The sequence below is a fragment of the Elaeis guineensis genome, chromosome 2 (genome assembly GCF_000442705.2).
Source record: "Elaeis guineensis isolate ETL-2024a chromosome 2, EG11, whole genome shotgun sequence".
Classification (NCBI taxonomy): Eukaryota; Viridiplantae; Streptophyta; class Magnoliopsida; order Arecales; family Arecaceae; genus Elaeis; species Elaeis guineensis.
In genome coordinates, this window is record NC_025994.2 from 82,134,203 (window position 1) to 82,149,093 (window position 14,891).

Consider the following 14,891-nt stretch of genomic DNA (forward strand, 5'->3'; position numbering starts at 1 on the left):
TATCACCCTTCTTAAAGAAAAGATTGTCGATTCTTTCGACAAGCCACGCCGGAATCTTAAACTTGAACATGAACTAAATGGGAAGCGTAGAAAGAACAAATTTGATGAGAGTTAGTCTCCTTTCAAAGGATAAATATTTACCTTCCCATACGACCTATGTAGTCTTTATCTTGTGGAGCAGTGCAATCCAATCACCCTTGGAGGGTCTAGAGCAGAGGTGTGGAGTGACGGAGGAGTGAAGACACACTTGAGCCATTTTGTGCCATCCTCAGCAATGGGGCATTCCCGGCCAATAGGAGAAAGAGGGCTCTTGTTGTAGTTGATTGACGAGCCTGAAGCCAACTCGAAGCAGTAGAGAATTTGAATTTCAATACTGCATGCATTGCAGTCCTTTCCAGCCTGTGCAATGTATCATTTGCATATCGGAGAATTTTTGCTCCACCTCTAATCCAAGTCTAAATTATATCCAAAAAAAAAAAGAAAAAAAATCCTTTCGGAGCCTTTTTCTTAAAAAAATGTGTCAAAAAAAAAAAAAAAAATCAACAACTAACCTCAGAATGAAATTTCAAAGCATGTCATGGATTACAACACAACCAACAGTACATGAATTAACACACACTCAGACCTGCTAGATGAAATCAAGCCCAGAATTTAACCTAGAGGTTTTAAAAGGTTTTTTCAAATGTCGATGCAAATCAACCACAATAAGTCTACTTAAAGAAACAAACCACCTAAAGAAACAAACAAACGGGAGACAACAAGCAAGCAGCTTAGAAGTAATGCCGCTTTTCAGATCGTTCCGGCTCCCTGGTAAACGAGGCCTTTATGAGATCAACATAGAGACGCACCTGCGACGTAAGGAAGAATGCCATCACGGGGAAGCTCAGGGCCGCATATAAGATGTACAACCCAGACTCGAGCTCGTTGTGGATGACGTAGAAATAGCCGGCACAGAAGGAGATGAGGTTGGCGGCGATCGACACGAAGAGGGTGGTCATACCTCCTATCAGCTTCGTTGGGAGTGCGGTCTCGAAATCGAACGCGTGGAAGCGCGAGGTGACGATAGAGAGGAAAAAGACGAGAGCCGTCACTGAGGAGCAAAGGGCGATGAGGGACGACATGGCGAAGACCTGGAAGGCGCGCTGGCCCTCGAACATGGGAATACCTGTGCTGTCATTGCCTCCCGGCACGCTGGTGGCGGAGGTGTAGGCTACCGCGGCGACGAGGGCGGCGACCACAGAGCATGACTCTGAGGTGCCGATAAGCCAATCCCGAGCGTCCTTCATCAGTTCCTTGTGACTGTTGGTGAAGATCTTCTGGGCAAGCTTGCCCTCTGAGTTGTAAAGCGCGAAGAAGCGGGGTCTCACGGATTTCTCGACATACTGGGAAGTTTGGGAGGACAAGACAGAGATATTATAAGCTCAACCAAATTTAAGAGGAAGCAGAATTTGATGAATATGTAAAATTTCAGCAGGTGAAATATTCTAAAATTTGCTTTGGAACCAATAAATGTTCGATAGGATTATAGAGTTCATCTCATCTTATTCAAAATTATGCTACTAAGGTAAGTTTCTAAAATTTGAGGAAAACTTGAGTTCCACTAAACTAAGTTGGTAAAAGCACTCTATAATTTGGGTTGCTTGAAGAGTGGAATTGTCTGTGGTACATATCCTACCTCATCGAAAAAAAGTTTTCGCTATTTGTCTTGCTTGATTGTAAATACAATTTGGTTGCACCTTAGTTGTGTTCTCTTTCTTAATTAAAATCTGAATGACTTTGTTAAAACAATGAATTCTCATAAAGTGAGCACATAATGATATGAGATTTATACTAAAAAGATGGCAGCAACGGAATGCACAATGGGTTTTTAAAAATAAATGAAACAAATATATTATTATAGATAACTAATGTAACTACATATAGAAAAAGATAGAAAAAAATAAATACATATTTAAAACAAAAGATAAAATTAGAGAAAAAGTTGAGGGACATGGTAGATTGAGAAACTAGCATTTGAAACTAATGGGATCAACTATATGACCAAAGAACTGATAAAAAAGAAAAAAAATATGAAGAAAATTGAAAGACATTGGCTCGACGATCAGAGAGAGTGCTTTTGAACGATTTAAAATTGATATTAGTTGGTGATTTATAAAGTCTGAGAGAGAGTCCATATTAATTGTTGCAAATAGAAAGATACAAAAATAAAACAATATTGTGTTTATCAGTCTGATATTAACTAAAATGGGATTTATAACATTATTTCAGATATTATTTTAAAAAAGAAAAATTTGACAAATGAAAACTATTTGACGTATTTATCTCTTATTTTATAGTGTACTATATACGTGTAATTTGTAATATAGTATAGATAAACGGGAGTGAGATGCATTGAATGAAAGCTATAATCTAGTTGAACACAAGCAGGGGTTGGCTCGAAGACTTTTCCTGACTTGATATTGAAGCAAGCCAAGTCATGTTATCTTAGGCTAAGAATGTGGCTCATGTAACTTTGTGCTAGCTTGGCTCAGTTTAGCTTGCTTAAGGCCTGTTTGGAAGCTGATTATATAATGGTTAGGGATTGTTGGCAATTGAAGCAGCTAAACAAGAATAAAAAATGATATGCCTTAATTGGTCAGTCTCAATCTCTATTAACTTTGTTTCATGTGGAAGGGTAAAATAAGCTCTCTCTTCTTTCTTGACTTTTTGACTTATCCTATTAACTCTTACAACGTTAGCAATATAGCAAATAATTCTAAATCATAGTTATGTAATTAGATAGTAGTTAGCAATGGTTTCAGTTATTTACCATCAGTTAATTATTCAGTATCAAACCTTAGAGTCTTTTGGAAGATGAATTAGTGATGATATAACTACCCCAGTCTGAACCATGGATAGTGCAGCGCAAATGGCAGCATGTAGCACCTAACACCATCTATTTTTTGTCAGGGTCAAGTAGTGAGGTAGCGTTGGGGCCGGCAGGGGTAGAGGTGATGGGGTCAACAGTAGTGGAATAGAGGGTTTTGCAGTTGCTCTTGATGGTGTTGCTTGCATTATAGAACTCGTTTGGTTGACGAAAAGTGGAGGGGGGAATAGATATTTCCTGGAAAGTAGAGAAAGTGCCTCTTGTTTGGTTGGAGTTTTTAAAGAAGCGAAAGTGAAAAAAATACTTTTTATAGGAAGTCACTTCCCATATTTCATGTGAAGTAAAAATCCATAAGGAAAATGGGTTTTCACTTCCATCAAAAATTTTGACGACTAACCACTTTCATAAATATCCATGCAAGAGCATGTATAGTGGGCCTCCCCCCTATCTCTCTCATGTTTAAGTGAAGCGAAAGGGTTGGAATGTCCGATGAGTAGGGGAAGAGCCAAACCTTGTACCACTTGACTTCCGCTTGCATTTGAAAAGCTGCTCCTGGGATACTCCAATGCCGCTTTTGGACGGATTTGGCAGCCAAATGCAGAGCGCTGTTCCCTTCTTTATCCACCATTCCAAACGAAGACAACATTCCTTCCCTTTTGAACATATATTTATAAATGTCGGTCTGTCCGTACTCCGCTGCTAAGAGAACAATGTTCTTCCCATCTGAATTCGTTTCATCAATAGCCAATGGATTGGTCTTTAGAATTTCCTTCACCATCTCTATTACACCTCTCTTTGCTGCTATTAGAACTGGTGTAGCTGTCCAACATTTATTAAAGGAAAATATAAAAGAAAGAATTAGCCTGTGATAGCAGCGTCAAGAGGGCTACCGGTGATTTATATATATTGACCCCATTCTTCTATCAGTGTGTAACTAAAATGAACTGATTTCAGATTCAAAAAGTTATGCCTCTCCTCCTACTCCGGCATCTTAATTTATTACACACCTTTTCTTCTCCTTCTTCTTTTTGTTAAAAAATACAGAAATGACAAAAGCTCTACTAAAAATAAAAAAAATGATGAAAAAGAGAATGAATCAAATACAGATTTGTGTATCTATACAAGAGGCTCTACCAGCTCCAGCAATTAGGTCCTAATTATACCTAACAATATTCGACGGTTGAGATTCATGACTCTGGAAACAAATAATTACCACAAAGCTCAAAGCTTGAAAAATTCCCCGGTTCTATTTTGTAGTCTTTCAAACAAAGTTTGGCCACGAAGGAGCTGCCACCAAAGCAAACATCCCTTCATTTTTTTGAAGTGAATACCCAGTGGTTAATTTTATTCCGGACTGATATTCATCTAGTTGCATGTCATATTATGCACAAAAGTAATTAAATTATTTTAAAAAAACAAAACATAAAGAGCAAAACAGATTACCTACACAAATATGCAGTACAAGTATTACACAAAGCATGCATCCAACAAAAGTTTTCGCTAGAAAGGCCGAAGTATTATGATATAAATATATATAGTACTATATATTGGGATATTTTTGAGAGCATTTGGCTTCAACTGCTTTGTAACAAAAAATAATGAAGGATCTCTAGAAATAAAAATCGACATAATTTATCATGCCCTAAAACATGTAATCGGCTAGATACCAAGATTCACATATTTTTTATGTTTTTTACCAATACATGTATGTATGTATATATACATATACATACATACATACATATATATATATATATATATATATATATATATATATATATATATATATATATATATATATATATATATATATATATATGTATGTATGGGAAGTGTATCAAGTGAGAGGAGTGGCTTAATATAAGAGGTGAGAAGATATAATAATAATCTTTGGATTCATATCAATAATTCAGATGAGCGTCACGGTTGTCCAAACTATCAAAATACCCCTAGGATTTATCCATTTCTTTCTTTTCTAGTTTTTTTAATGCTTGCACGTGAGCGCGCATGGCACTCATCTGAACCATTGATGTGATTCCAATAATTATTATTATATCCTCATCTCTCACATTAAATATGTACATCCAAAATTACCTGTTGCCTGTTGGAAAGCCATTAGGCTGCTCGATTTGCAGCCAAACACATTGGCTGATAAGTATACGGTCACATGCATTAAATAAGCTTTCAATATGTTGTGCTTTCTACACACACACAAAAAAAAAAATGAAAAAAAAAAAGAAAAGAAACTAAATCTTGTGCTTGTATAGCCCAGCTCACTACAAATGCAACCAACATGATCATCTTGGCCAATTTTATGCCATATTTGATTAGTTTTTAAAATTCAAACTGCTTCTAAAATGGACTGGTGAATTTATAGAAGGGTTAATTAGCATGTAAATTGAAGCATGGTAGTACCTTCAATTTGCTTTTTCGGTTTTGGAACATCATTTGCTTCCTTGGCCGGTTTCTTGCCATCGCTTTTAAATTGCCACCATTTGGTTTTCGAAACAAGTTCATGCATGACCCGATATGCAAATGTGTTCTCTGTCTTCTTCTGTCTGATTTCGTTGAACTTGCCTACTCACAACAACAGAGTTAAAGCAGTACTAAACATAAGACTAGATGTATCATACTGTATAAATTAGTTTTTGACACATCCTCCAGCCAACACTTGACTCGTTTGGTTGGCATCCTCTCCACTTCGAAGGGGTCCAGCCTAAGCATGGTGCTGGCATTCATTCTCAATGTTTTTTTTTTTTCAAAGAAAAAAAAAACCTGTCAAATGCTCAAAAAATTTGGTAAATAATTTTCTTAATCAGAGTTTTTAAATTGTGTATTTGTGTATTGATGGCAATTTTGACCCATTCAGTTTGTTAGGTAGCCTGACCCATTCAGTTTGTAGGTCAGACAACATCCCGAAACTTGGGTATGTTTCAAACACTCCTCCCTAATAATCATCATGAAAATTTCTGATGAAGGTTTTGTTAAACATGCATGAGTAACCACTTTTCTTGCCAGAAAATACAAAATACCCAATTTTCCTTTCATGGACTATACGAAATGCATGCTAGACTACAGCTTACACGTTATACTGGCTTTAGGTCCAACTCTTATAATTATTATTTTACCAAAAACGTTAGAATAGATGCTTTCTTCTCATGCGAACTAGTGTTTGGCTTGCACAATATAAATAAGAGAACGTTGTCATGACGGTAATTTGGTATGAGCAAAAAAGTTTGAAAGGAGAAAAAAATTGCGGGCGAGGGTGGACATTCATGATGGATATCAAAGGCATATATCTTGGTTTTCTTCATCATTAAGAACTTTTTTCTAATTAGAATATGCATACGAAACAGAATATATTTAGAATGATTCTTTTGAAATACTGATTTTCCTCCTCTCTTATTTGGAATAGATGTTTGCATGTAAGATTATCCTTTGTTTTTGTTCTCCCCCTTTTTTTCTAATCACCAAGTTTATCATTTCAATTGCATATCTTTCATATCTTGTTAAAGGTGGCCATACATCTCGTTCTTACACTCTCTGAGATTGGTTATCTTACTTCTTTAAATATCAAAAATATTAATAACTTCAACATATTTCTATATTTATATACAATTCTTCCTTACAAGTCCTTTAAAATATAGATAATTTTATTTATACCAAACTTAAAGAGTTGCAATGGTATTTAAAATATAATTTTTTAAATATTTTTTATATTAAATATTTTTATTTAAATAATTTATAATATTTTTTTATAAAAAATCTGATTAGATTGGTTATCGAGCTCCTTGGCCAAATCGATCTTGTGCATCCTTATTTAAGGTTTAAGTTAAACTTGGTATTAATGTATACTCTTAACCGGTATTCTTATTTTGTGTCAATTAGTCATGTATTTGAAGAGTATTTTTGGCTTATTAAGACAAATAAAGATGAGCGACAAACTAATACTAGATTATTTATCACAATATGGGACAGAGTGTTCTTTCTTGGTAATTTTAAAAAATACCTCTAAAATAATGTTGCAGATTTTATGATTTCTTATTGTGAGTGTTGGGCAAGGTAAAGAAAAGCATGCTACATAACTTTATGTGAGGCTTAAATAAGCCGTAGAAATATATCTTACCTATGAAAGGAAGTAGGAAGACAATTGCTTTAAGAACTTGACTGAAGATGTTCTTGAAGAATGATTTGAGATATTCGAGACATCTTTGCTGATTTGGTGAGATAGGAGGAATGCCTTGTTTTTGTACCATAGTCTTCTCTTGGTCTGCTTGGTCTCCTTTTTTAACTCCTTCCCCTAGCAAATTAAAGATGATAAAAATGCCTCCAGTTAACTAAGGATATATTTGGCATCCCAGATCTTTTGCACTTCTGTCTCCCACTACGAATTAGTAAAATACCGCATGGAGATTGAAGATAGCAAAACTTATGCAATCACTGATTTTTATTTTTACTTTTTTTTTTTAAATCAATAAATATTTGCTACCAAAAGTTTTAAAAATTTTACAAACAATTTCAAGAAACAAAAAAACTTCATCATACATGTTCTGCAATTATTCATTTTTTTCCTTCTTAGATTTTGATAAAATTAGGCACATTGCTCTTGAAATCAGTAAACCTACGACTATTTTTAGCCATTACTCTTTAAATAGTCCCAAAAGTAAGGGCAAAACATATGACACCCCAAACTTTACAATTTAACAGATAATCAAATAGCAAGCATATTACTCGATAAATACATACATATGTACATGCATACATCTGTATACATATACATGCATGCATACACATGCATGCATATATAGAAATATTACCCGAGCTTTCGACGTCTATAATGTGCTTGGGCTTATCATCACCATCATTGGTCCATGGTGCTGCAAGAAAAATGCATCATCTCAACTTAATTAGTGGGAATCCATTTGATAGTTCTAATTGATCTATATCAATTGGATAATTAAATGTATCTTGGTTTTCTTCTTCATTAAGAACTCTTTTATATTTAGAATATGCATAAGAAATTAAATTTAGAATGATACTTCAGAATTACTGATTTTCCTCCTCTCTTATTTGGAAAGTCATGAGATTGTATTGGAGAGTATCTAATGGGCATTTTGTAGAAGTTGTTATTATATATGATATATACCGTCATAGAAAAAAATTCCTTTTTCTTAGCTAGAAGGCAAAAACCTACTTAATGGAAACAAGCTCATCATCCTAAAGAAGTGGGATCGAGAAAGAAAAAGCAAAGGAGTTTCAATATTTGGAATTAGTAAAAAATAACAGAGTGAGGTATCAACTATAATTGAGTTTTTATTAGAGAGCTTAGAACTAGTTGCAAATAACGATACGTATATGGGAATTAAAATTTCTATCATGTTCATATCTTACAAGTCAATTGCCTTCTCAGAGGCATATACACAATTGTTTGTTATGTTTGAGTTTGCCTTGTTAAGCCTACTTCAAATCTTATAAGTTATACTTTACAGTTGCAGTTGGTTGTGGAACAGAGGAGGGTTAAAAGGATCATAGGGTTTTCTTTACTTATTTCACTTTAACATACCAAACACAAGAAAAAGTGACCAATCTTTTTCCTCATAAAATATAAAATTTTAAAAATAAAGGGAGTATTTTAAAATATAAGTAAAGCTAGTTTTGCATCAAATCTGGAAGATACTATGTAGAGTGAAATAGTTTATTCCAAGCTAGAAAGGGTTAGGGGTAAATCACTTAATTACTCTAATCTAATTTGGCATACTTGTGCTTAGCAACCAAAAGTACTAGGTTCAATTCTTGAATAGTAAATTCATGAATCTAGATATGAATAATATGACACGAATGGATCTCCCTCTCTCTCTTAATCCCTGTCAACTTATTCATAGACCAAACATAAGCTATATTTTATTTGGTTTGCACAATCAATGTTTCAGTTCATGTAACGACCTAGGACCACCCACAAGATGTTATCTAGGTTCTTTGGTCATGTATAAATATCTAAGATCTATGTATTATATAGCTGATGTAGGACTAAACACATATCCTTAAGGGTTCTTATAGTTTGCTTGTTATTGTAATCAAAAAGTAGGTTCTACCTTTTTTTGACTTAACGATCGATTTTGATGATGTATTAATATTCATTTTGAGAGAATGACTGTAGGATTTCTTAGGTTGCTTAAAGACTATACATAAACTCAAGAAAAAACCCTCTCTAAATAACTAAAGTTCATGTTTTTCAAAGAATTCAACATGTTTGAAAGAGAGGAATCAATCACTGGACATTAAGAGTCGACCCTTGAACTACCACAAGACCAAATAGAAGCTTTCAAGTTTTGGAAAGTTCATGAGTCGACTCTAAGGAAGCATGAGTCAAACTCGGCACTCTAAAGTGAGACTGGCATGCTCAAGAGTTGACCCCAAACTCAACTTCTCAATCGCAAGCTAGAGTATAATGAAAAAATGGCCTATTTATGAGTCAACCTCAAAGCTTAGTGAGTTGACCCCAACAAGCTAAGAGCCAACTGAAAGAATAATGTCCTACAAGCCAATTGCATGAGTGAGGTGATGGGATATTTTTTATATTGTATCTTTCAAACTCATGTAATTTGACATTAATTATTAATAAAATTAGATATTTTATTTTATAATATGCTGCATCTTAATATTTGTTTAAGATTATAATGAATCCCATAGATTAGGATAATGATTTTAGGACCATGATGAGATCATACTAGTGAGATCTAAATTCTTGATAGTCTTAATCTAAAATATTTTCAGTCGTAGAATCATTGAGTCAGAGATCAATGATATTGATAAGATTGGCACATCCTATGTATGCTCGACGGAGAGGATGATTGATCTTACAATCACTTATGTAGTGACACTAATATGAGGATATAGGTACTCATTAGAGAATGAGTTCACTGAATTAATCAAATGAGAGAATATCTGATGAAGCCTTATATGCATGTCAGTTGGTTGTTCTCTAATGAGAGTAGTGCAAGTGATTTTTAGACCTGAGATCACCATGGTACCTTATGTGTATGAATCTATATTTTTATTTATTCCCTAACTTGACTCTTTGAGCCTTATATGGGATATTTTAGACATGATGTAGTGTGCACAGAGGTTGTGAGTGGTCAACAAAAAATCGATCACTCCTTATAAGAGGAGAGAATATTCTATATGATCTCAAAGGTTGATGACTCAAGAAGTCTTTGGCCAAAATAGGATGATAATTAGAAAGAGTTTCTAATATATTATTAACTGAGTTATCATCTTCTGATTGAGATACATATACATAAGTATTTGGACTTGACATGATTCCATGCCCATAGCTCATCTGGGATGTTGTATGATCGAAGGATTGAATTACACGATAACTTATCACTGAAAGATATTTTTGATATTTCTATCAAATTTTTTATCTTCTAGATAGTCATGACATGTTGCGAGACATCAATCTTAAATTGTGGACTCACAAGATTTAAAAGAGTTTAATTCAAACATTAATTAGAAGGAGTTCTGATTAATTGATGCATTTGGACTGATCTAATCTAATCGGATTGGTTTAGGTCATGAGTCTGAGTCCACTGTTGGCTAGATATGAAACCTAATAGCTCACACACTTTAAAATTTGATCATAGTCTGATCTAATTAGATTTATTGTAAATCTTATAAATTTAATTAACTTGCTAGCACACGAATTAATTCAAGTTTTTAATTAGATTTAGTTTTAAAGTGTTTGAGCTAATCCTAATCTTGATGCCTTGACCTAATTAGATTAGGTTTGAACCTATGGATATTTATGTGTCTAAACCTTATCATATGAAAAAATTTCATGTGAAACCAACTCTCCACACCATGAATCCACATCAAATAAATGAAACGCCCCATAATAAATGGCACCTAGAAGGAAGAGTCCTTTTGGGCTACTTCTCTTAACTCCCTACCATGTATTTTCCATGCCATTTTTAATGGGACGTGCCATCAGATGGCTCGTTGGATTCTGGATGCAGAAAGGAGAGTCCTTTTGCTCTTAAAATTCCTCCATGCCCCTTTGATTTCATGCATTGGATTTATTTCACCGTGTGAGAAAACTTAAACACCAAGAGTTGGTTAAGCACCTCTTCTTACCTTATAAAAAGGGGGTGCTACAATGGGATGTGGTGTGAAAAAGAGAAGTATTTTAGGCATGAGATTGAGAGAAGAAAAGAAGAAAAATAATTTGAAAAAAAAAGATAAAAAAAAAGAGAGAGAAAAATAAAAAGAAATAACAAGAGAGAAAAGAAAAGACAAGAGTTGCTTGTCCTAGGATTTAGATTATTCAAGAGTTAGATATCTAAATCAGATTAAGGTATTCAAATCTTTTGAGAAAAGATATATGGTGTGATTCTGATGGAAGATTCGAAGGCTATCAGGCTATGGTGCAATATATTCTTGAAAAAAATCAGCAGTAAACTTATGAAGAAGGCTACAGCACTACATCAAATTGGGAAAGATCCTGATCTATTCTGTGTAGATCACTATTAGAGAATATCTACTTTGATGTCTTGTAGAGATCGTCCTACACCAGATCATCATCTTCGTGAAGGTATAATCTTTTATCTTATACGCATGCTGATTTGTTTGATTGAAATCTACAAGATAGTCCTAGGATTGTGTTTCGGTTAGCATATTTTAAGTGTTAAATTTTTTTTATAAAAATTTTTAAAAATTATATTCTATTGCACGATCGAAATCTAATAGTGATATCAGAGTCAATCTTATTAGTTTCAATTAAACTATATGTTATTATTGTAATATAGATTAGATCTGATTTATATGATACCATCGATTCATACATTGACTCTTTAAATAAAATTATTTTGGCCATGATCATAGTTAGACTTTAAATTTCAGTTACTATTTATAATTTATGATGATCTAAAATTTTATGATTCATGGTAGATTGATGCTTTAATTGATTTAATTAGGGTGCATTGGACTTAGGTCAATTATTGACTTGGTCAAGCCTAATTTGATTTAGATTTGAATCTGATATAATCCAAGTTGGATTAACATTCAAAATATTGACTCAAATCAAAATTTGACATGTGAATTAGATCAAAGGTTGAGTTCAAATCATAGTCCAATGAAATTGGCTCAAAAGTTGGACCAAAATCCTAAATACACCCAATATGATCCTAGGAATCACGATTTTGACATCGACATATGAATGATATTACAATTTGAATAACATATTTTAAATGCTTAATACTTGTCATATGCATATTCTATGTGATGTTAAAGTTAGGATGAGCCAGAGACCAACAAGTTTCTCAATTAAAAATTATATTAAATTATAATAGCAAAGTGTTAAGAATACTACCTATGCCTTCCTTCATGCTAAGTCGATGAGTATGTCAAAATCTGTAGTGGCTTTGTTGTGCTATCTACAAAATTTGCTATAGAAATTAATATGATATTGACTTAGTATATAATGATATTTATGGTATATTCAAATAGTATTGCTTTATTGTGCTATCTACAAGGATAGCATTGTTTAAGTATGACCATATATGAATGAAGAGTCTAATTTAATTAGAACACTATAGTTTGCTGTACTATCCACAAGACTATAGATATTTTAGAGGTAAAAAAAATGTTGAAAATTGTATGAGATGTAATTGATAAGAGCTACCTATTCTTGAATTTATGAATGCTTGTTGTACTATCCACAAGATATTTGTAAAGAATAGGAATCTCAACCCCACTTGGAAACAAGATAAAGTTTCTCATTTTCATACTTGAGGGCTATGAAATTTGCTAAATAAGTGTGAGACATAATTAGACAAAAGATTTAATCTAGTTATGAATATCATCATAAGTTATCCGCTTATATTTTATTTTTATATTTGTAGATTAACTACTTAGTGGCATCCTCATATTCACTGCGTGGTATTCTTAATACTAACAAATTGATCGGATCCAATTATGTGGACTTGTTGAAGAACTTGAGAATTATTTTCACATAGAAAAAAGTCTTCTAGATTCTGGATATACCTGCTCCCAATTCAATCGAAGAAGATACTACCGAGGAGGATAGGGTCACATACAAGATATGGCATAATGACAGTATGACTGTCAAATGTATCATGTTAGCCTCTTTGAGCAATAAGCTTCAAGGCAATATGAAGGCATGGATGTTTATTCCATACTCTTTAACTTAAAAAAGTTATATGGAGAATAAAGATGAACTGCTAGATATGAGATATCTAAGCAGTTATTTCGTGTCAGAATAACTGAAAGCACATCCATACAGACCCATATCCTTAAGATGATTGATCTGATCACTCACTTAAGACAATTAGACTTTGCTATGGATGGTGACCTGAGTCAGAATTTGATCTTGTAGTCACTCCCAAAATCCTCCTCATAGTTTATCATTAACTATTATATAAACAAACTAAATACAAGCTTACCTGAGTTGCTCAATATGTTGAAGACAGCTGAAAGCCATTTCAAGAGTGAAAAGGCACATGTTTTTCTTGTAGATAAGATCTTCAAGAAGAAAACAGGCAAAAAGAGTTCTAATAAAAGAAAAAAGATGAATCTTAAGACTAACATCTCCAAGAAAAAGATGAAAAGTGTCTCCACCAAAGGTACTTATTTCCACTATGGAAAAGAAGAATATTGGAAGAGGAATTGCAAGGATTACCTTACAAGTTTGAAGCAAAAGGAAGCAAATATTGTTAAAGATTTGTATATGATATAAACAAATTTATCATTTAGTACTTTAACTACAGATTTTTGAGTATTAGATACTGTCTGTAGTTCACACCTATGCAAATCATTGCAGGGTCTGCAAGAAATAAAGAAACTGAATGAAGGTGACTTTGTGCTGTTCGATACTAGTGAAGAGTCCATCAAGGCCGAAGTCGTAGGAACCATGTTGTTAAAGTTGCCTTTCAGTAATATTTTGGAATTAAAAGATTGTTATTACATGTCTAATTTAGTTAGAAATATTATTTCAGTACCTTTGTTACTTGAACATCATTTTGAAATAAAAGAAAAGGACAATACTTGCTTCATTTATTACTCTAACAAATTTTATAAAAATGCTTTTACTAATAATGGTCTTTTATTTCTGTCACTTAATGATAATGTTCTTCATATTGATCAAATAAAAAAAAAAAAGAGAAGATGTGAATGTCATATATCTCTGGCACTGTTGACTTGGTTATATTAATAAGTCAAGGATTAACAAATTATATAAAGAAAAGTTTTTTTATCCTTATAATTTTGAATCATATGAAACTTGTAAATCTTGTTTCATGGGTAAGATGATCAAGACTCCATTTACTGGGTATGAAGAAAGAGGAGTAACTTATTGAGCTTGGTACATATGAATGTTTGTGGCCCAATGTCAACTCAGATTAGAGGTGGATACTCTTATTTCATTATATTTACTGGTGATTATTTAAGATTTGGATATGTATATTTAATGAAATATAAATCTAAAGACTTTGATAAATTTAAGAAGTATCAAAGAATAATTAAAAAATAAACTAATTAGAGTATTCAAGATCTTCGATCTGATTGAGGAGGAGAGCACTTAACAAGTGAGCTTCTTGATCATCTTAAAGATAATGATATTCTCTCTACAAGGACTCCTCCTTACATTTTAGAATTAAATGGCATTACAGAAAGAAAGAATTGTACCTTATTAGATATGATGAGGTCCATGATGTGCTTCATAGATCTTTTGATTTTTTTCTGGAGATATGCTCTTGAGACCATAGTGTACATTTTTAACAAAGTACTAACTAAATCTGTTAGTAGTACTCCATATGAGATATAAAAAGAGAAGAAGCCCAGCCTTAAACATATGAAAATATGGTACTGTCTAGCTTATGTCAAGAATATTGAAGGACATAAGCTTAGTGCTAGATCAGATAAGTATAAATTTATAGATTATCCTAAGGAGAGTATAAGATACTACTTCTATAATCCTATTCAATAAAAGATATTTGTTAGTAGGTATGCT

General features: G+C 33.1%; 1 protein-coding gene across 1 annotated transcript; it reads right to left on the minus strand.

Moving 5' to 3' along the window:
* Positions 1–770: 770 nt before the first annotated feature.
* Positions 771–7,739, minus strand: LOC140855284 (uncharacterized). The gene is made up of 5 exons (XM_073251155.1): positions 7,684–7,739; positions 6,993–7,166; positions 5,282–5,443; positions 3,264–3,685; positions 771–1,382 (listed from the first exon to the last, which is right to left on the minus strand). The coding sequence occupies exons 2-5, from the start codon at positions 7,120–7,122 to the stop codon at positions 771–773; spliced, it is 1,326 nt and encodes a 441-aa protein (XP_073107256.1). The 5' UTR covers positions 7,123–7,166; positions 7,684–7,739.
* Between the last annotated feature and the right edge of the window lie 7,152 nt (positions 7,740–14,891).

Coding starts and splice junctions, on each gene's coding strand:
- LOC140855284 (XM_073251155.1), bottom strand. CDS start 7,122: ATGGTACAAAAACAAGGCATTCCTCCTATCTCACCAAATCAGCAAAGA. Junction 5,444..6,992: donor CTTCCTACTTCCTTTCATAG/GTAAGATATATT, acceptor TGTTGTGAGTAG/GCAAGTTCAACGAAATCAGA. Junction 1,383..3,263: donor CATGGATATTTATGAAAGTG/GTTAGTCGTCAA, acceptor CAAACTTCCCAG/TATGTCGAGAAATCCGTGAG.